The 22342-nt window shown below is 57.7% G+C and overlaps 2 protein-coding genes across 11 annotated transcripts in view; one reads left to right on the top strand and one right to left on the bottom strand.

Annotated features, from left to right (window-relative positions):
• B3GNTL1 (UDP-GlcNAc:betaGal beta-1,3-N-acetylglucosaminyltransferase like 1) overlaps positions 1 to 11567 on the top strand; it is a 100797-nt gene extending 89230 nt beyond the window's left edge. For 7 of the 9 annotated variants that reach the window (XM_032591154.1, XM_032591152.1, XM_032591156.1 and 4 more), the window contains one exon: positions 6636 to 11567. In XM_032591154.1, coding sequence (XP_032447045.1) covers positions 6636 to 6716 — 81 coding nt within the window. In that variant the 3' untranslated portion in view covers positions 6717 to 11567. The remainder of the gene's footprint in view (positions 1 to 6635) is intronic. The other 2 variants (XM_030296706.1, XM_032591153.1) reach the window with 2 other exon arrangements.
• The window catches only part of TBCD (tubulin folding cofactor D), a 164850-nt gene continuing 152099 nt past the window's right edge, over positions 9592 to 22342 (bottom strand). The window contains exons 34-39 of one of the 2 annotated variants that reach the window (XM_030296704.1): positions 21956 to 22033; positions 16913 to 17002; positions 16509 to 16596; positions 15452 to 15561; positions 13243 to 13327; positions 9592 to 9793 (exon numbers count right to left, since the gene is read on the bottom strand). In XM_030296704.1, coding sequence (XP_030152564.1) covers positions 9779 to 9793; positions 13243 to 13327; positions 15452 to 15561; positions 16509 to 16596; positions 16913 to 17002; positions 21956 to 22033 — 466 coding nt within the window. In that variant the 3' untranslated portion in view covers positions 9592 to 9778. Of the gene's footprint in view, positions 13328 to 15451; positions 15562 to 16508; positions 16597 to 16912; positions 17003 to 21955; positions 22034 to 22342 lie in introns of both variants that reach the window. The other variant, XM_030296703.1, reaches the window with a different exon arrangement.

Below are 22342 nucleotides of genomic sequence, written 5' to 3'. Positions count from 1 at the left end.
ATAAAAGCAACGTTTTTTGGAAACCTGCTCAGTGCCAGGCCTGAGGCACCTTCCAGGTGCTGATCGGATGCTGTGGCAGAGACGAAGGGTGGAAGGTGGTGGAAGCGTCCCTGAGACACCCCTCTGACCCAGCACCGTGGTCCCCGTGCCCAGGGCCGTCCCGAGAACTCTCCCCACCACATCCTCCCCACCCCCTCCGCAGGGTCCCGGGGACACGGGTGCCCGCTTCTCAGCTCCGGCTTTGTGTTGGGATCACGCAGCGGGGTCCTGGGGACCCCGGTCTGCTTGCCCGCATCAGGCTGGCCTGTGAATCTACTTGCTGAAATCCGGCTGTGAGCCCTGGTCACATCCAGCCTGGCAACGGCAAGGGCACAGTCCGGATGTTCTCGTGCCTGGAGACCTGAAGGGTCTTGGGAGGCCCCACCCCCAGCCCCCACCGCCTTCGTGAGACTTCCAGCGGGCTCAGCCCGCCTCTCCCGCCAGACGTGCCCGTAGGGCCGCCTCTTGCCTTGCTGACCTCCGGGCACTCTGCACAGACTCTGGTGCCCGTCCTCCGTCCATTAGAGCCGCAAACATTTTCTCCCACGTGGGACTTGCCTTTCCATGGAGGCTTCCAGGAAAGGTTACTTCCCACACGGGGACATTCATAACCTTTCTCTTCCGATGAACACCTGTGTTCCGTGGAGGAAATCCTTCTCCAGGGTCGGAGAGCCGCATTCTCACTTGTATAAATATACATGTCATCTTTCACATTTGGATGCCTAGTGCACCCCAGCTACGGGGCCAGTGGGCTCAGGTGGGCGGGACGGGCATGCAGGGCCCAGTGCTTGCTGCGGGGGGGGGGGGTGCCACGGGATGGACGGGGACACGTGCCACCTCTTCCAGCAGCTGGCAGCCCGTGAGGCTGAGCTGGAGGCGCAGTAACCAGGGCACCAGGAGCCTTCGTGGAGGCGCAGTCCGTCCTGCTCTGAGCCTTGGGTTCAGGGAGGGGGCGCCCTTCTTCCCCTCTGGCTGCTTTAAGACCCTGTGCGGCCAACACCTCAGGTCGGGTGGGGCCGGTGGCCCGGGGAAGGGCCCCCGGGTGGGGCTGGGAGCACGGCTCCAAGGGGCTGGACTCTGCCTCTTGCTGGAGGGGCCATCCCGAGTCCCAGCCTGTGGAAACTGCCAGAAGCAGACACGTGTTGTCCCAGGCTGCTGTGCCGGTGCTGACCCGTTCCTCAGCGACAGATGACTCACAAGGTGGCGGTTAGAGCCACACGGGCCGTGAGCCTTCCTGTGCGGTTTGTGCGGAAGCGTGTCCGTCTCTCGGAAGTGGGGGGTCACGGGGTCACCGTGTTCAATGTCTGGGGAACTGCAGTTTTCCACAACGTGGCACCATTTCGCGTTCCCGCCGCAGCGCAGGGGCACCAGCGTCTCCACGCTGTCCGCTGGCGGTGGTGTTCCAGCCGTCCGGTGGCTGCTAAGCGTGCGTGGTTTTGATCGTGCGTCTTCCTGACAACTGATGATGCCAAGTCTTTGCAGCTGCTTGTCGGCCGTGCGGGTGTCGTCCTGGGAGAAAGGTCGGTTGGTGTCCTTTGCCCGTGTTTTATCTGGGTTTCATCTTGTCGAGCCGGAGTTCTTCGTGTGTTCCAGATGCAGACACCCTCTCCTGTTCTACAGGTTCTCCTTTTTCTCTCTTGACGGGGTCCTTTGGTACAAAAAGTATTTCATTTTGACAAAGTCCAGTTTATCTGTTTTTAACTTAGTTGCTCATGTTTTTGGTGCCACAGCTAAGAAACCACGGCCAAATCCAGGCCCGCCAGCTTTCCCCCTGTATTTCCTTCTACGAGTGTCATGTGTGGTGTGCAGATGGCGGCCGGCCCCGTTCTTGGGCACATGGCGGTCTAGCTTTCCGTGCACCATGGCTGCGGCAAGCTCCTGTCCCCAGCTGTCACCCAGAGGTTTTGTCCTGCTCGTCTGTTTGCCAGCTTGGCCCTGTTTATTTACTGCTACGTGGTGGCAATCACAAGCTAGCCCCACACAACACACGCTTCTTACCTCACAGCATCTGTGGTTCAGAAATCAGGCACCAGAGGTGGGGCCCAGAAGCGAAGCTGCTGGTGAGGTGCCAGCCAAGACGCAGTCACATGGGGAGGCTTGCCCGGAGCAGGGTCAGGACTGTTGGCAGAAGCCAGACCCTGGAGGATGTTGGACCAAGGGCTTTAGTGCTTTGCTGGCTGTTTCTTGCCACTTGCCCCGCCCCCACCCCCATCCCCACCCCCTCCTGCAACGTGGCAGCATATTCTCTCCAAGCTGGCAAGGGGCAGGGTCTGCTAGCAAGACGGACCAAGTCACACAAGTGACGTCCCACCCCTTAGCTGTGTCCCATGGCCGGTCCTGCCTGCGCTCCAGGGGAGGGGGTGACACAGACCCACCTCTGCCCACCTGGCTTTGGGTTTTCTGGTTTGAAAGCAGTTTCCTAAAAGGAAAGAGGCTGTTTAAAGCCAAGGTAAGCAAGGTTCCAAGTCGCCAGGGAGACTGGATGGATAATTATAAGGTTGTACAGGGACACTTCGATTCTGCACAAATGTACACGTAATTTTTCAGAGGAGACGAGCTCTGCTAAGAGTCTACTTCTCTGGGACCAAAACTGCCGGCAATTAGAACGCTCCCCACAATGAAAACCCCTCCTGGCAAGCAGGCTTTGGGTGGGAGGTCAAGCTCTTTTCCCATCCCTCACTCTGTGTCCCTGGAGGGACCCCCACAGGCACCAGTTTCTTGTATTTTCGGCCAGAGTCAGCCAACACAGACACAAATGTGTGGGATTTCTCTAAGCAAATGGCAGCATGTTATACATACTTTTTCTGTATTTTGCTTGTTTTACGTGATGTATCTTGCAGATTATTCTACATGAACCCGCTGGTACCATCTGACTGTTACCTTTTTTTTTTTTTAATTTTTTTTAACGTTTATTTATTTTTGAGACAGAGAGAGACAGAGCATGAACAGGGGAGGGGCAGAGAGAGAGGGAGACACAGAATCCGAAACAGGCTCCAGGCTCTGAGCTGTCAGCACAGAGCCCGACGCGGGGCTTGAACTCACGGACCGTGAGATCATGACCTGAGCCGAAGTCCGACGCTTAACCGACCAAGCCACCCAGGCGCCCCAGACTGTTATCTTTTTTTTAATGTTTATTTTGAGACACAAAATAATGTTCATTTTGTGACACACGGGAGCAGGGGAGGGGCAGAGAGAGAGGGAGAGTCCCAGGAAGGCTCCATGTTGTCAGCACAGAGCTCAGTGTGGGGGCTGGATCCCAGGCTCCCCTGTCGTCTTTTAATCAAGCCAACTTCCTAGCACATCTCAGCCTTATCCCCAAAGCCCCAGGAAGCCAGCCTCATTCAGCCATCCCCACTGTTCCCGTGTGGTGTGTCCCCCATGTGGCTATCCCCCCATTTGTGTCCCCGTGCAGCCGTCCCCCATGTGGCATGTGTCTGTGTGCCATGTCCCTGTGCAGCCTCCGTGGCCGTTGTGGGTTCTGTACTCCCAACTCCCCCCGCCCCCAACATTGGGAAGCAAATCCTAAATTCCAACGTTATTTCCCAAGAAGATAAAAACCTTACAAAATTTACTCTGAGACAGAGATGTCACACCCAAAATTCCCCACACCCATCTGGTCGGAGGTCCCCGGGGCCTTCTGTGTTCTGCTCTTCCGTGGCTTGTCGGATCCCACGCTCGCATCGGGGGGCACCTGCGTGTCTCTGTGCGGCCTGGGGCCCCGGGGTCACACACGCTCCCTCTGCACAGGCGGGAGGCTGGCGCGGCTCCAGCCTGCGCGGCTCCTGGGGCGGTTGCCCCTCAGGGGCCCCCCACCACCCCTGCTCCTGTCGGGGGCTGGACGAGTTCCGGGAGGAGGAACCCCTGGGGATTCGTGTGCGTATCCGCACACTGTTCATTTGTACGGAGGTTCCACCCCTTATCATCCGGTTAAGTCTCAACACACCTTTAGACCATTTTTATCATTTGCTATCAAACATACTGGTGCACTGAATATATACGTGGAATTTTGCTCTGTCCCAGGAGGGGGCGGTAACATTCACCCCCACCGGTGACCCTCCCTGCCCGCCCCCTGCAGCGTGGCCAAATTCCGCCATGTTTTCACATCATGGGGGAAGGTCTGTAAGGCCTTGTTACGGGTACGGAGGGTGTCTTTCCACAAGTTTAAAAGGATCTTTATTTCCCTTTTGGTGAATTATCTATTCATCAGCCCATTCTTCTATTGGTCTGTTAGTATTTTCTTTATATGACGACAAAAGCCTCTGTGATAGGTCTTGCGAATTTTTCTGTCATTTGACTTTATTTTTGCCTTTTAGGAAAATTTGTTTAGATATCAAATTAATTGATTTTTGTATGGCTTTTGGAGGTTTATTCGTTAAGACATTAATTCCTCAATGTGAAATTTTAAAGCACATTCTCCAGGTTTGCTTCTGAGATTTCTGCTTTTTACTTTATCTCTGACCACTAGGATTTATTTTGCTGTAAAGATTAGAGATTCAGGAGCACCCGGGTGGCTCTGTCGGTTAAGTGTCTGACTCTTGATTTCAGCTCAGATCATGATCTCACGGTTCAGGAGTTCAAGCCCTGCATCGGGATTCTCTCTCTCTCTGCCCTTCCTAACCCCCAATACACACACACTCTTAAAATAAATACAAATTTAAAAATAAATAAAGTAGGGACTCAAAGTTTTCTTCCCATTTGGATGCCCACTTGTCCCCAAATAATTTGGGACTATTTGGGGAATTCCTATCCTTTCTAATAAATGAGACACTGTATTTTTATGTTGGATCTACTTCCGGACTCTTGGTCTACTACTGTCTGTCTGTGCACCAGCACCGTTAATTCCTGGGCTTTATGGTATTTACCGTTTAGGAAGACAAGCCTTCCTTCACTCTTCTTTTTTTTACAATTTACCTCACCATTTTCTTTTCTGGATAAACTTTTTTACTGTGAACTACTAACACATTCAGACGATGGCCTACACATGGCCCACCACCTGCTTTTATGAATAAAGTTTTATTAGAACACAGCATATCATGACCACCAAACGGTCAATGTTACTGTATGGCCCTTTAAGAAACACTGCAGACATCTGCTCTAGAACGTGCTGCACAGGTTAATGTTGTGCCCAACAAGTGGCCCAACCCACGTCAGAAAAAAGCCTTCCCACAGAGCTGCCCCGGTGCACATAATTTCTTTGCTAATTATTCTGCCGTGTGTGTGTGTGTGTGTGTGTGTGTGTGCGCGCGCGCGCGTGTGTGCAACCCCAAACCATACGGTCTGATGCTGTTTCTGTAGTTTGTGCGGAGACTGTCTGTGCTGTCACTCCACATCACCTCTGAGGCGGACTGAGCGCCCTTTCTTGTTGCCTTGCGGCATTCAGCCGTGTGAATGTCACACGCCCGTTTCTGGGTTTATCCAGGAGTGGAAGTGTGGGTCCCAGACTGCACCCCCAAGGTGTCCTGTCAGGGCCAGCTCCCCGAAGCTGGGGCTCAGGAGGGGCTGTGGCTCTCGCGGTGGTTTTAGCATGCGCATCTGAGTGATGAGGCTGAGTGCCTCCCTTCTCTGGGATGCTTCTGATCGGGCTCCCCCCACTTGGTGGGGGCAAATCTTCCCCTGACAACTTGTAGAAGTTCTAATGTCTCTGGTTCCTGATCCTTTGTTGGTTATGTTAATTTACAGAAGCGTCTAACTTCAGTGGCATCCCCTCCTCCATTCCTCTCTGGGCCATAGTGGAGCTTGGCTGGCCTGAATACAGGCGTTTCCTTTGAAAGCTCCAGGCGCAGAGATTACGGGGAAGGGGGCGGAGCTGAGAATGGACAGCAGGTGGAGGAGAGTGCAGGAATTTCGGGTCTTTCCCACTTAAGCATTTCTAGCGGTGCCCAGTGGTCAAGGGTGTGCGTAGCCAGGCTGACCCCCATGCTGGGCCCAAGGACAGAGGAACCCAACGGGGTGAACACTGGGCCCCTTGCATCCGGCCAAAGGCCTGTGGCATCTGGGACAGGCCACCAGGTGAGGGACTGGCTGGAGCCACAGCTGTTTCCCACTCAGGGAGCCATGCGGCCTGGCCAGAGCCAACACAGGCCAAGCTGAAGCATTATCAGCTCTGGGGTCATCTCAGGGGGCTCATGGGGCCACAGGTAAGCCCTGGATAGAGACTGACTCGAGGGTCCTCTTCCCCAGTACAGGGCTGGGGCCAAGAGGCCAGAGGGGTCTGCTGACAGCTCCTGGAGTCCGGGCTGGGGCCTCTGCAGCAGGGGCAGGGCATGGACGCGGATACGTGGAGAGGGAAGCCGGGTGGCCTGGACCAAAGGGTGAAGGGGACAGCTCCCTTCTGCAGGGAGGGGCCAGGTTCCAGCTCGGGGGGGGGGGGGGGGAGGAGGGCCTGGGAGGATCCCCACCCCCACCTCCCACCGGTGACCAGCAGGACTTTGTGGCCAACTCTGACAACATCCCCACCCCGTGTCCGCCCCTCCCCTCTTAACAGAGAAGTTCACAGCAGAGCACCTGGCAGGCAGGCCCCCTTGGGGGGGATCTGTGGGGGCCACAGTGTGGGCCGGGGAGCCTTGATTGAGCCAGACTTGCTGTTCCTCCCACAGGACCTCACCGGGGGCGCATTTGAGGACAACCTGCGGTCGCTACACCTGCAGGAGGGCCGGGACTTCCTTCACTTCAGCTGAGGGCCTGGACAGCTGCCTCCAGGTGCGCCAAAGGCCCCCAGCAGCCACAGCCCAGGAGAGAGATCGAGGGCGCCAGGGAGGGTGGCCAGTGGTCCCAAGAGGGAGCACGCCAAGCGGGAGGTGGCACCGAATGCGTGTGGGGCTGGCCCTTCACCTGGAGGGCACGCGCCTGTGTTTCTAACCAGGGTGTGGTGGACACATGGTAAAATGAGGGGCCGTGAGCACACGGCCTGAGGAGCGTGTCCCTGACCGTCTGTGGGGCGCATACTCTCCTCTGCCGCTGGGGGCCCTGCACCGCCGTCACCCAGCGTGTCTGTCCCGCCAGGAGCTCGTTAGCTCACGCTCCTGACGGACCCTGTGCCTCGAGGACAAACGCTGCTGGGGGCTGCAGTCCGGCTGTCTGTGTCGATCTCAGGCCAACCCAGGGGCACGGTTCCCGTGTGACTGGGTTAGAGATACGGAAACACAGACCAGCAACTGAGAGTGCAGGCTGTGTGCTCAGAGCTCGCGGGGCGGTGTCTTCCGGTCCCATGAGGATGGCAGAGACTCAGCGTGGGAAAGGGGGGGCTCAGGTGGCCCGCTGGCTGGGGGAGCACGTCTGGCTTTCTCTGGTTGGTCCTTGCTCGCAGGAGGGGCCGCTTAAGGGGGGCTGGCAGTTCTCAACCGCGTCCTGGCAGCCTCGGGCTGCTGGCTTCGGGGTTCGGGGTTCTCGCTTGGTTTCCTGAACTGGCTGCCGCAGGCCGTGGGCAGTCTCGCACCTTGTCTCTCAGCTCCGGGAACCCCAGTGCTCAAACCCAGGTCGACAGCAAATCCCGTCAGCCGTGAGCGACCAAGTCGCCTTTCGCTGCAGGTGAGGGAGCCAGCTTCCTCTTTGCCTCCGGACTCAAGGCCGTTGACTTGCTGCCTCGTCGGCGACTTCCGCCGGAGGTAGTCAGGAGCCTGCGCCGAGAGCTCATACGAGGAAGGCCGGGATCCCGGGCTCGCAGGGTCTGTGTTCCGAGTGCAAAGCTCGGGAGGACCAGCATCCTGCCACAGTGCTCAGCGTCTTCCAGAAACATGTCTGCTCATTATACTGCCTACCTTTTGCTACTCTTGTCTGTTTTCAAATTCTGCTTACTCCCCACATTAGCCATCATTCGTTTTGTGTACCCGGGGTCACTGTCTGCTGACCGTGCCTCCCTGCACAGAGACGCTCGGCTGCCCACGCTTTACCCAGGGTGTCACCGCCGTCCCCTTTTGTCCTCATTCACGCCACCGCGGAGGGCACCACCACACAGGGTCCCAGCTTGGCATAACGTCCTACCCCCAAGAGGCCACCACAGCGAAGCTTCGCCACCAGTGTCGGGCTGGGCAGACACGGATACTCAGGATGCAGCAGCTGCTCACGGGGACTGAGCCGTGGCCGTGTGTACACGTGGCCCCGCCAGCCCCCCTGCACGTTCCACCCCAGGCACACTGGCTTCCTGCTCCCCAAGCTCACCAGATGCTCCTCTGTCGGGTGCCCACCTGCTCGCTGCTCCTTTGGAGGGTTTCCCGACTGCTTCCCTCCAAGACAGCCCAACACACGGGCCGTCGCGTGTGGTTCCGGGCCCTGGAGCTGCTGACCGGGACGGTCCACGTTTGCTCCTGGCCACACTCCCAAGTTGTGAGTGCACAGAGCCCCCGTCCTGGATCCGTCACCCGGACCCAGGGGGGCTCCAGAACCTGCAACTGCAGGGAGGGTGACCCCGGTCACCTGCGTCCAAGCGAGGGTGACCCTCAGGGTCCGATGTGGCCGAGGGTGAGCAGGGGCGCTGGGCCGTGTGCGGCCCGTGGTCCGTTCGGCTTTCCTCACGCTGGCGGGTAAAGAGCTCTGAGATGCAGGGCCTCTGCGGGTCTGTGTGCAGCGACCAGTCTCCGTGTGTCCAAAAGGGCCCTTCTTTGGAATCTTGTGGATTTTTAAACACAAGAAACAGTTCATCTTCTTGTTTCTCAGAAGCCGCGTGCTGGGTTTTCTGCAGCCAAGGTCCAGACGCTGCTCTGCAGGGCCGGGCTCCCCACCTGCCGTCCTCCGGCCCCCGCCAGCAAGGGGTCCTCTAGCTCGTCCCCCACCTATGATGGAGTAAAATGGGAACTCCCTACTTTCTTCAGAGAAGGAAGCACGTCTTAAGGCTCGAAATACAGTGAAAGTTAATTCACAAAGTAACATACGACTTTCCCTTCCAGAGGGTCTGACGGGACGCCGTCAGGGGAGCACACAAGGTGAACGTTCCCACATGGTGCCTCGGCCCAGGCAAGGAAACCACTCCCGCTGAAGGACGCAGCAAAAGCACCTGCCGCTCGGCCCCCGTCCCCGTGCACGCCGGAGAGGGCAGCTGGCTCCCCGGCCCTGACCCCGTCGGTCTTGGCGCGGGGCCCCGACCCCAGCGCGGCCACCGCCTTCGCCTCCGGTGCGGGCGGCAGCTCCCGCGTCCAGCCCGCAGACGAGGCGCAGCCCCGCGAAGCGCCGTGCACACCAGCCTCACTGAGGGGCCTGGGCTCTGGGGAAGACACACCTGGCCAAGGTGAGCGGTGCACCGTAGTGCTTCCCCACATCACCGGAGAACCCGAGATCCGAGGACACACGCTCGCAGGGCTGTTCGCTGGGTTCCTGACTCCTGACTCGAGACTCTGCTGTGGGGGCGCAGCCGGGCTCAGGCAGGATGCTTGGATTGCCCACAACCGTGTGAGGGTAGGTGACCACGTGCAACGCCCACAAGCACCGGGCACGATGGGGTGAGGCAGAGGCAAGGTTGGGTGCCCACCCCTTGGCCGTTTCTCTGGCCCGTCTAGGGTCGCTTGGGGCCACCCTCTGCCCCCCAGGCCCCCGCATCAGCATCACACACAGAGACACAGAACTGCTCAGAACATGATTTTATAGACGGGGTTCCCGTGGACGTGAAGGCAAAAGCACCAACATCCCAGGGCACGTGTGAGGAAAAGCCACCGCCGCTGTGGTGACGAACTTCAAGTCCCTTTGCGCCGTGTCCAGCTGTCCCGTGCTGTCATCAGGCTCCTCCCCGCTGCCAGGCGGGCAGGGGGCCTCAGCGGGTGCCAGACTGTTGGGGACACAGCACAGGGTCAGACCACCAGCACCACCCCCTCTGGGCCCCCATTTCCCCAGCCACCCAGGACCCTGAGGCCGACATAACCCCAAGGCAGCGGGCAGAGGATCCCTGTACTTTTCCACAAACGTCATCCACTGTGTGTGAAATATTCCTGATAAAAGCACATTTACTTGGGAAGCTGGCACTGCGCTTGGCCAGCTGATTGCACCCCTCACGGAGCCCCCTGGTGCCCAACAGAAGAGTGGGCAGGGCCACCACACTGTGTGGCACCGGAGCAGATGCAGGAAATAACAATGTGATTCCAAGCCTGAAGGAGAAGAGACTGGAAAGCTGACAGGACATGGCGAGGAGAGCGGTCCTGCCTGGTGCCGCCCTCCCGCTCACTGCGTGCTCTCGCGGTCCCTGCTAGCAGAGTAGCAGCCGTACAAGTGGGGGCTGTGAAGCGATAAACCCTTCAAATCCAAGTGAGGCCAAGAGAAAGAAACAGATCAAGCCATAACCAAAGATCATAGATGTAAACCCAAACCCATAACCACACGTTAAATACAAGGGGACAAAACTCCAATTAAGATACTCAACTGGATTAAATACAGAGAAGACCTAACTACCATTTTTAAGAGACCCGTTTAAATGTAAGAAAGGAAATGGTATAAACATCCAAAAACCTAGTGCGGTTGGGTTACCCCTAAAGTAGACCTGAAGGCAGGAAGCACTTTTACAGATAAAGAACATTCCGAGTGACGTCACTTCCAACGTGTCGCAACATCGCAAAGACGAGAACAAGGTGCTGCGCGTTCTCGGCCTGTTAGAGAAGAGAGGCGGCCCCTCTTCTCTCTCTTCCAGACAAGAGGGCTGGACTCGGACGCGGGCAGACCCTGCCGGGAGCAGAGACCACTGGGCGGAAGGCACACCTGACGACCAGACTCTGTGGGCACCATCTTGGGGGGACCCTGGGAGCACCAGGCTCACTGGTCATGATCCTGGAAAGTCCCCCACACTCTGGGTGTCTCCCCTCCAGGGAAGAGGACTGCCAGAGCCCCTGGCACCTGCAGGGGCACAGGGGGACAGAGCTGCCCCACGGGAGCCCATGGCTGAGGTCCACTCAGATGACCGCAGACTGCCACACAGCCCACCGCTTCCCCGGCAGGGCTCCAGGGCCACAGCTGTGGGTCCTCTCTCAGACTCCGATGCTCCAAGGGGGACGGTGCGGGGACACCCAGGTCAGGGCACGACGCGCTGGACAAGCTGCGGCAATACTGAACAGAGGGGCCCCTGTTGGAAAGACGCAAACCTCATGATCCTGAGGCCCGAGTTCCTGTTACCAGCACAACGGGTCTGGCTTCCAACAAACTTACAAAACACACCAAGAGGCGAGAAAAAGCAACTGGGAGAGATGGCACCAACATCTAGACCAGACTCAGATACGGCAGAGTTGGGATAATCAGACCAGGGCTTAAGACAAGGAGGACTCATGTGGCAAGGGCTCTGCTGGGGCAAGTGGGCACCACCAAGGACTGATGGGCAGTGAGAGTAGAGGTGGAAAGTCAAGGAATGAAAGGAGACACCAGAAATCAGGAACATGCTTACAGAAATGAAGACGGGACACGGCCAGAGAAAGAATCTGTGAACCTGATGACTGGTCGATAGAAACTTCCCAAACTGAAATGCTGAGAAAAAAGAATGGAAAAACAGAAGAGAGTATCCAAGACCACAGGGCAGTTCCAAAGCTGTAAAACAGAGTCCTGCGTACTCAAGGCCATGAGACTGTATCACAGACGTCTATTCTCGCCAAGTGGACCCAGAGGCTCCAAGTGACCTCGGCCGAATACCTGGCTGATTCCCTGCTGCAAACTGATGACGATTCTCCAGAGGTTTCTGAAACCCAAGGGGGCTAGGAGTCAAGATGGTCTTGGAAAAATAAAACCCGAGACAAATGCACGAGCACCACGACGTCTCACAAGACCCACGCCCGTGTCAGCAAGACAGGCCAGTGCCGGATTACAGACAGATCGTGCAGGACAGGACCCGAGAGGACAGTCATGCATCACTTTGACGTCTCACAAGACCCACGCCCGTGTCAGCAAGACAGGCCAGTGCCGGATTACAGACAGATCGTGGAGGACAGGACCCGAGAGGACAGTCATGCATCACTTTGACCACTTTGACCACAGTGACAGCGTGGCCAGAATGGGGCTGCACGGACTGCATGTGGAAGAAGCGTCTGCTGGCCTTTCCCTGGCACCACACACAACTGCCAGTCCCGAGTGGCCTCGCGTCTACATGTAGGAGGTAAAACAATAAAGCTTTTAAGAAACACTGAGGAGACACGGCCTTAGAACCGGTAAGACCTTCAACAGCTCCTCGAACAACAGAGCGGGACGAGATGAAGGCTGGAGCCCAGAACCCTAAGCCGCGCCCCCTGCCCCCAAGCAGATATTTGCAGATACAATTCCAGGGTCCATGCACACCACAGAGCCCAGAGACAAAAACACTGAAGGGGACCCACAGGCCAACAACCGCAGACGGGGTGCTGGCCGCGCCCACCACCTGCACCGCACACGCAGCCCGAGCACCTTCTGGAATCTGCTCACCAGCATCTCGTGCAGCAACACTCTAGCCCGGCAGCCCGCCCAGGGGCTCCACCCTTGAGCCAGGTGCCCATTGCGTGTGTGCACAGAGCCGGACCGCACGCGCTCCCACGTGGATGTTCTTGCTCAATAAAAGCTTGGCAGCAGCCAGGGTCCAAACCCAGGTCCGGGGGAATACAGCCAATGGGCAGGATCGGGAACGAGGGGCCAAGGAACCAGCCCCGTCCCCAGCGGTCACAGAATGTGCCGCTGCGCTCTGGCAGAGCCCACGGCCTGAGGAGACACTGACCGTGAGTCTGTCCTGATTCCCTGCAAGCACACACACGAGAGCCTAAAGTCTGATGGTCACGCAGAACCTGGAGGGAGAGCTCAGGGCCCTGCAACCTCAGGACACCGCAGCCACAGTGCACAGGCCAGGGGCGTGGAAACCCTGGGGTGACAGAGTCCCAGGACCAGACGAGTATCCAGGGAGGTAGTGATGGTGGAAACCGGCCTGAGGCAGCCTCCCTTCGGCCGTGACGGAGGAGCACATCTGAGAGAGTGAACTAGGTCACTGACAACTCCGCTGAGGGCTGGTGGCGCAGAGGACGTGTCTGGGAGCAGTGCCCACAGGACACACCTGACACACGCCTGGTGGTGACGTGCACGCAGGAGCCTGTGAGACTCATCTGGCTTTGGGAGGAGGAGCCAGCAGAGTGTACACGGGGCAGGCGGGGTGAGGGCACGCGCCCAGCAGTCAACGTGACCCAGAACGTTCCAGACTGGAGCTCGGTGGCTCCTGGGAGCTGCACTTAGAGGCCTCGTGTGGGAAGGGCCCCAGGTTCCCAGTGTGGCCGAGGGCCGCGCGGCTACCTTGGGGACCAGCTGAGGTCTGGGCACGCCGAGGAGGTCACACAGGCGGTTCCGCTGGCCTCTGACGAGCGGGAGCTCCGCATCCCTGGGGAAGAAGAGGCAGGAGCAGCGTCAGCCATGGCACGGTGCTCGAGCTGGGACCTGCCTCACGTTTGAAGCTCTCAGGAGCTGCTGCCGGGTGCACAGGACCCCAGCACCTCTGCTTCGGTGGAGACCAGGGAAATCGGCAGCTGCCAAACCCTCCCTCAGGTGCGGGGGCAACTGGGGGGGGAGGTGTGGCCCCAGACGGGTGGCCCGACACGGACAGAAACGCTAAGGCCCGAGAAGGTAGGGCAGGTGGGTTTTTTGAGTTTTATTGGACTTCAAAAGCTGCTTATCACTAAAATAAAGATTAAAGGGCTGCCTGGGTGGCTCAAGTCGGTCGAGCGTCCGACTTTGGCTCAGGTCATGATCTTGCGGTTCATGAATTCAAGCCCCACGCCGGGCTCTGTGCTGACAGCTGGGAGCCTGGACTTTGCTTCGGATTCTGTGTCTCCCTCTCTCTCTGTTCCTTTCCTGCTCACACCCTCTCTCTCTCTCTCAAAAATAAATAAAAAACATTAAAAAAATAAAGATTAAGTTATATTTTTCTTTTGAAACAAGAAAAAATTACTTTAAAATTCTCTGGAATTTATTCCAACACCAAGTGTGGTGGGAAAAGGGCCCCGTGCACCCCACACGGTGAGGGGGGAGGGCCGGAGCCATGGGGCGCAAGTGACCTGGAGTTGACCACGTGGCAGCACCCTCCACAGCGAGAACTCACACACTCCCCACAGATGTTTGCAGGGCGGGCCCTGGGGACGGGGTTAGGTCAGCGGCCCAGCTGTTCAAAACGTGGGTCACCCACACCTCCCGAGCCCACATTTTCGGTTCTGGAGCTCTCATGAGCGGCTTGGCAAAGACGTTCACCAGAGTTCCCTCCTCCCCAAGATCTATGTATCCCTGAAAACCTCCAGGAAGCCCTGAAACCAGAGGCCCTGTTTTGTCCTTCACGCCCGAGCACGGGAGCCGGCCTCTGGGGCTCTGTGGACAGCTCAGCCCTCCTAGGAAGGTCACAATCTCAGGGGAAACACACGTAAGCTGGTTATGCGTGTCCTCACCTGCTGATGCGAGCGCACCAACCTTACCACCGGTGCCTCCATGGGCCACCGCCTGGCCTAAGATGGGCAGTGAGCACAGCCGTCACCTTGTAGATGGCACGTGTGGGTGAGCATGTGCACACGTGAGCACGCAGGGTGCCTGGAACGTAGCAGCATCCCCCACACGGCTGTTGTGACCTGTTATCTGGTGCACCCGATCAAGCCTGCGCTCACGGGCTGTGCCTTTCGAGCTCTCGGCACTGTCCACGCATCCTTCTCCATCAGCCCCGCCCCCACGTAACACACCTGCTGTCCCAACTTACCAAGTCCAAAAGCAAACGACACCTCAGGACACTGCACCTAAAACCAGCTCTGGGGCCCAGCTGTGACTTGAGGGACCCACGAGAAGCCAAAGGCCCTGGACACCCTGGGAAGGAACCGGGTATCTGGGACGAGAGGGCTGGGGAGGGGGAGGGGCAAGGGCAGGGGAACACCTACTCTCTGGTCTCCTTCCACCCTTTCTGATGTTTGGACACATCCACGTGTGGCCTTTGCCTCCTCCTCTGTGGGGAGCTGGGCGTGGCGGCACCTGTCCCCTTGGAGGCCCTGGCCACAGTGCTGGCACGTCCCCGCAAAGGGTGAACCCCGCCCCCTGCCGCTCCCCTCTTGGCACTTCTGATGCTGCAGTTCGGGGGCAGGAGGAGCCATTCCCAAAGTGACCCCGACCCCATCAGCACCCAGAGCCCATGACGCAATTACTTAACAAAAGCGGCCCAGAGAGAAATAAACAATTAGCTTCTAACCAATCAGTGATCAGAACCACCCACCTTTTCACTTTGAACATTTTCCCACCTGAACTAAAGGCACCTCCTCCCCTCCCCGTGTCCGCGGGGCCTGCCCAGCCCCCTGGGTACAAACAGGGCCACCACCTCATGGTAACGCCATCGAGGGCTGGGAGCCTCACTCTCCTCACCCCTTCAGAGGGTTTCTGGGGGACACCTCGGGGACAGGAAGGGGGGCTCTGGACATCCCTATTCACCGAGGTGCCGCACCGGGCCGGGTGGGGAGATGGGAAGGGACCTTGCACTCACCAGGCCGTGGTGCCCAGCACAGCCATGACCTCATCCAGGACGTCCTCACGCATGATGTCACCGTAGGTGAGCAGCATCTCGTACACCTGGCTGGCCGTGGTCTTCCGGATCTGGGCAGGACATAGCGCATCAGCAGGAAGACAAGGCCCACGGAACCCAAGCAGAGTGACAGAACCCTGCTCAGGGAGCAGGGACATGGGGCCAGGCACGCCCCCAGGTCGGACTGGAACCTGAGACCCACGTAGCTTGTTAAAAGGAAGAAAGTGACCTGGGGCCCTGGCCACAGCTGGACCCATGACAAGCAAGCCGCGGTGTGGGCTGCTCTGTTCCCTGCTGCCCCACAGCAGCCTTATCAGGGAGGAGCGAGGCCACACTGTTCTTACTAAAATGCGTCACTAAAACCCGCCTCCTCAGGGCACCTCAGGGGCTCAGTTGGTTGAGGGTCTGACTCTTGGTTTTTGTCTCAGGTCATGATCTCACGATTCATGGGATCGAGCCCCACATGGGGCTCTGTGATGGTCACTCTCTCTCTCTCTCTCTCCCCTTCCCCCTCTCGCATGTGCACTCTCTCAAACATTAAAAAAAAAACAAAAAAAAAAAAAACCCCACTCCTCACCCAGAAACCCACCTCCCCTGTTTTCTTCTCGAGTTGCCTGCCTGCAAAACACCTTGTGGGGCGGGTGGTCTCAGAACCCCGGCCCACCCCCAGGGTTCCTCAGTCGGCAGGTGGGGCAGCCTGAGAATCTGCATTTCTGGGGGGGGGGGGGGGCGCCGCAGCCAGCCCAGTGATCCCCACTTTGAGAACCAGTGTGTCCAATACAAGCATCACTTTTGCCTCCTAGCAAAGTGGCACGTTTGCATTATTTGAAGAGAAGAGTGGTTTTTCAGCCGGTGGAAAATGGAACTCCCGGGACACGTGACCCGGGTGGGTCAGGCTGCAGCACCCGCCATTCATGGGGCCCCCACACGCACCCTGCGGGGTGTGAGCCCGGCGCTGCCCCCAGATGCGGCCCCAGGTGCCAGCGCGTGACCGGGGAGCAGCCGCAAGCACACTCACCACAGGGAATGGGTGGCACAGCAGGAGGCACAGCTGCAGGAGCACCTTCCTCCTCACGTCGCCCGGGAACCGCACCATCCCGCAGAACCTGCGGAGAGACGGCCCAGGTGAGCACGGCCCCGCGTCCGCCCCCCAGAACCCGGGCGAGCGTGGCCCCACGCCCAGCATCCACTAGAACAACGCGTCCGCCTCTCCGGTGTCGGGCGAATCGGGTCCGCTTCTAGGAAAACCTGCCTCCGGTGAGGACGCCCCCGAAGAGACACAGCCCCTCCCCGGAGGCCATCTGCGCTGACCCCTGAGGCCGACAGGCTGTCCTCGGAAGCCGGAACACCGACTCCAGAGTGAGTATCTCCCGCCTGACAGACCCTTCCTTTTACCGTCACAACGAGGAACTGGAGACTTACACAGCGACGCTCGACCGCAGTTTCTGCACATCCTTAGACTTCTTGATTTCCTCCTTGCAAAGCGCAAGCAGCTTCCCGCCGAAGGGGTGGCTGCAAGGGAAGGACGGGACACCAGAGAGGAGCTCTCAGAGCACGCGGAGCACGGACCCACTGTGGCATGTGGTGCAGCGCTGCCCAGGTGACCAGCGGGCCGTGTCCCTCAGGGTACCACAACAGGTTACGTTAATGGGCTCCTTTACCAGCACAGGACGGATGGCCGCCTGTCCCTTTCACGCGCCTCCCCGTCTTTGCCGGCGGGGGCGGGGGGCGGGGGGCAGGTGGATCCCAGGCACGCCACAAGGGAAAGAATCAGGTGCGCCAGACGGTAGCACCAGCTAGTGGGGCCTCAACGCAGGACCAAGGGAAGGGATGGCCATCTCATAACCAGGCCTGGCCCCGGGGCCAAGGAGAACCAGGCAGCGGCCAGAGCATGGACACGTGTCCTACACTCTGCACAGCTGATGACAATATGGGGGGTCAGGACAGCAAAGTCCCTGCCAGAGAGATCCGCTCCTCTGTCTCCAGTGTGGCAGCCACGCGGGGAGGCGGGGGGGGTTCTACTGCCCCTGTGCTCTCCTCCCCGGCTGCTGGGGAGACGTCCTGTCCTCAGGGACAGTGGCCCTCAGTCTCTCTCCATCAGCTGGCACCCCGACTGCCCCCTCCGCGTCCCTGTCACCCAGAGTGGTCAGTGTGCACCTCCAGCCCCTCTCCTCCACAGGCTTCTCCCCACGGCTCACCGAAATGCTCATCAGGGACCAAGTGACCACCGTGTCAGTAGGGGCCACAGTCACACCGTCCCCAACCTACGTGATCACCAACGACCCTGCTGTGACGTGCTCCAACTCTGCCTACTTCCCAGAGGCTTTGCTGTCGCCTGCTCCTCGTCCTCCTCATAAAAATGCAACACCCCACAGAGCCATCGGTCCCTTCTCTGTCTACACCCGCTCCCTTGCTGATCTCCCAGTTCACACACCACCCACCCTCTTTCCACTGGGCTCCAGCCTTGAAGAGCCATCCCTCTGGGATGTAATGAACATCTCAGACAAAACATCTGTGACCTGGACTGAACGTCTGCATCCCCCGAATTCACACGTTGAAGCTCTGATCCCCACTGTGAGGGTATTACCAGCTGGGGCCTCGGACACAGTTAGGTCACGAGTCTGAGTCCCCCGATGGCATGAGTGTCTTCATGAGAACAGACACACGAGATGACTGCCCTCTGCCGCGGGAAGATAGCAGGAAGGGTCTCTCTGCAAACCAGGACCTGAATCGCTGGCACCTTGACCTCAGACCTCCTGCCTTCAGAACTGTGCGGACTGAGTGTCTGCTGTGTAAGTGGCTCTGTGGCCCCACCTGCTCTCCTGTCCCGCTGCAGTCTGTTCCCGCACACCCGCATCTGGGCCGCGAGAGAACCTGCTGGCTTACAGCCACCTGCACAGAAGCCCCTCCCTGCCTGGACCCAGAGACCATTCTACAGGCAGCAGCTGGAGTTCCCGTTGCCTCCACTCCAAGAGGTGAGCCTGGCACCACTGGGGCGTCACAACGGAGGCATACCGACCTACCAGAGGAGCCCGGTGTGCTGTCCCCAGCCTCCAGCTGAGAGGAGACCCAGAGCTCGGTCTCGACACAGGTATGCACCTGCCAGACCTAGAAGGCGACCCCCAGGTGGGGGAGCACCTCTCTGGGATGTGGAGCTGGGAGGGTCTGGATTGCTACCGCTGCCCTCGAGGCCTAGAAAGGGCGAACAAAGACGCCGTGGCCACAGGTCACCCGCACACGCTCGGCGTCCGGACGACGAGTAAGCAGACAAATGAGAAAGCCCAACCCCCAACACCATGGGCTGTAGAAACCAGACAGCCCAACGAGGACGGAGACCAGAAGCACATGGAAAGACCCCAACACCATGTCCAGGAGGGCAAAAAGCTGACAGGCTGGGAAACAAACTAAAGAAAAAGCTGCATCTGAAAAATACAAAAACCGAAAATAAGAACCGCACACCTCAACTTGGCCGTTTTCTGACTTGGGTCAGAAATGTGCCAGGAGATGGGGCACCTGGGTGGCTCAGTCAGTTAAGCGTCCGACTTCAGCTCAGGTCATGATCTCACAGCCAGTGAGTTCGGGTCCCGCATCAGGCTCTGTGCTGACAGCTCGGAGCCTGGAGCCTGCTTCAGATTCTGTGTCTCCCTCTCTCTCTGCTCCTCCCCCAATCACACGCTCTCTCTCCCTCTCTGTCTCTCAAAGATGAATAAGTGTTAAAAAAAAAAAAAAAAAAAAAAGGAAGGAGGAGGAGGAGGAGAAATGTGTCAGGAAAGAATCATAGGTGGAGGACAGGTCGTGGGATGCAGCGTGGCCTTGGGGGAGCTGGGGCAGGGGAGGGGCGGAGCGTCTACAGATTTTTCTAGAACACAGAAAACAAAATCACATTTTCAAGTTTAACAAATTTGTGGCAGGACAGACAAGTATATAATCAACAACTAGACCCATTGAATGGGCAGTGGAGATTTCTTGGAGAGAAAACTTCAAAGGAGGCAGAAAACCCAGACTGCCTCTGTCAGACTCCAGACTTACAGGCAACATCTCAAAAGCAATGGAAGTCAGAACAAGAAAGAGGTTTCGGTCCCGAAATAAAACGTCTGCCTAGAGTCCTATATGCTCTGAAAGTAACTCGCAAACAAAATCATAAAGGATTTACTGCCAGTGGACCTCACTAGAGGGACCTGGAAAGGATGATCTTTGGGTAGACACGGAGCGGGGCCGGGGCAGTGAGGACACAGACGGCAGCAAGTATGTGGGTAACTTAACACAGACGTCAACCGCACAAAACTAAGTGACAACGTACCTATGATACAACACGTGATGAGCTCACATAACCCAAGGGAAGTCAATAAACATGTTCATGTCCTCGGTTTTGTGCAGGAAGAGGGCAAAGCAGAGAAAGTGAGACTTTGACAGACTGGCCACTGAAAAAAACAGAAAGTGAACAGTGCTGCTGAATGATAAAAATCATTTAACTGATCAAACAGGGAGGAAGGAGGGACGCGCAGCAGGCAGGACCAGTGGAAAACATCCACAGAAGCAGCTCCGAGGCCGAACGACCCAGTTTAACAGTCAGAGGAGGTCCGACTGAGTTTCATCCTGCGCATAAGAGATGCACCAAATTTAAGTACGTGAAGACAGGAGTCACGGAACAGAGAAAGGTGCAAGTTCAAAGTCAGAAGAAGCTGGTGCAGCCTGATCAGCACAAGAGCAGACAGAGTATAAAACAAAGCAGCACCAGAATAATGGAACTGAAACACAAGCCTGAACCTACACCCTCACGCACCAGAACAGAAGACCAAACACCCAAAGCAGAAACAGACAAAACCACCAGGGTGCCTGGGTGGCTTGGTTGTTTGAGCGTCTGACTCTTGGTCTCAACTCAGGGCATGATCTCACGGTTCGTAAGTTCAAACCCCAAATTGGGCTCCATGCCAAGCTTGAAACCTACTTTAAAAAAAAAAAAAAAAGGAGGGGCGCCTGGGTGGCTCAGTCGGTTGGGCGGCCGACTTCGGCTCAGGTCCTGATCTCGCGGTCCGTGAGTTCGAGCCCCGCGTCAGGCTCTGTGCTGACAGCTCGGAGCCTGGAGCCTGCTTCTGATTCTGTGTCTCCTCTCTCTCTGCCCCTCCCCTGCTCGCTCTCTATCTCTCTCAAAAGCAAATAAACATTGGGGCGCCTGGGTGGTTCAGTCGGTTGAGCGTCCGACTTCGGCTCAGGTCATGATCTCGCGGTCCGTGAGTTCGAGCCCCGCGTCGGGCTCTGTGCGGACAGCTCAGAGCCTGGAGCCCGTTTCAGATTCTGTGTCTCCCTCTCTCTGACCCTCCCCCGTTCATGCTCTGTCTCTCTCTGTCTCAAAAATAAATAAATGTTAAAAAAAAAAAAAAATTAAAAAAAAAAAAAAAAAAAAGGAAAAAACTGACAAAACTACAAAACTGCCCAGAAATAAAATGAGCCGTGTTTGTTAACGAGACACTTTCTCCTGTTTCTTTCAAAAATTTTAAGCCAGGAAAATCTGCGTTTAGGTCTCGAAACAAAACGTTCGGCAAGCCAAGTGACGCGATCCGTACAAGGACCCCATCCCACAGCCAGGCTGGCGAGTCCCGGGTGCAGATGGCGCTGGACACCAGGGAGTCAGTGACGCAGCAAAGATGGAGGCACAGGCACCGGACTCAGCCTCCACCTGACACTAACACCCAACGAAATTCACGTGGCTGCAGACTGCCGAGGACGGTGATCACCGAGGCCCAAGAGGCAAAGGTGAGTGCGGAGGGGACACGGTGGCAGCAGTGCCACCGAGGAGCAGGGCCGACAGCCCACAAAGGCTGTCGCCAGGAGCAAACAGAGTGGGAGACGGTGCACGTGAGAAAACGCCACTCAGGGCCCACCTGGCATGGCTCTTCCCACGTCCCTGAAACGTGCCCAGGAGGAGGAGGCTCCAGGCGACCCACAGGGCACAAAAGGCCCAGCCCAGAGGCAAAGCCCTCAAAGCCTGGGATCCGGTGGAAATCATCAGGCCCTAATGAGATAAACCAGCCGCCATGACCTCGATGCCAGAGCTCACTGGCCAGGAGCTGACCCAGGGCTGCTGTGTGTCCCTGCACTAGGGTGTCTGAAGAACCCGTGTGCACCCGTCCTCTGTGCCCACACCCGGCCAGCCCCCCGCGGACCCACTCTGTCCTCCTCCGTCCGTGCGGGGCTCTCCAGCCTCAGCACCAGACCTGCCACCACGACAGTACAGACGCCTCACCTCATTAGCTCTCTTCCCACCTGGGCGCCAGTGCTACCATAGGAGCGGCACAGCCCCAGCCTCACCGGAGGGCAGCCGAAGCCTCTTGATGGCACAGACCATTCCTGAACGCGCAGAAAATCACCTTCTAGGTTCTCATCTCCGGCATCTCATCGCTTCATCTCTACAAGGCGCGCTCCGAGGCTTGCCCGACAGAGCGGGACCGAGCGGGGCACACTTACTTCTGCTCCGCGGTGAAGAGGTCAAAGCAGCCGTTGGCCAGCATCTGGTCCAGCGTCTTCAGCAGCGGCACAGACACCCTGAGAGGAGAAGGCAAGCGCTGAGGGCCAGGCGCCAACCCCATCCCAATCCAAATCCAGGCAGAACATGGTGTAGAAAATGACAAACCTACTGAAGAATTCATATGGAAATGCTAAGATCAAGGAAAGCCCCAACAACTAAGGGGAGAGACAGCCGGGCTGGCACCACTTAATTTCAGCCACAAAGCTCGAGGGATTGGGGACAACATAAACCAAAGAGCAGAGAAGTCCAGAAATAAGCTTACATGTTCACAATTTATGAAAAGGTGGAAAAGCAACATCGTGGAAGGGACAGTCTTTCAACACACT

This window comes from Lynx canadensis, chromosome E1, assembly GCF_007474595.2.
Source record: "Lynx canadensis isolate LIC74 chromosome E1, mLynCan4.pri.v2, whole genome shotgun sequence".
Taxonomy (NCBI): Eukaryota; Metazoa; Chordata; class Mammalia; order Carnivora; family Felidae; genus Lynx; species Lynx canadensis.
Note: the sequence above shows the minus strand (reverse complement) of the source record. Positions and strands in the feature narration are given on the sequence as shown.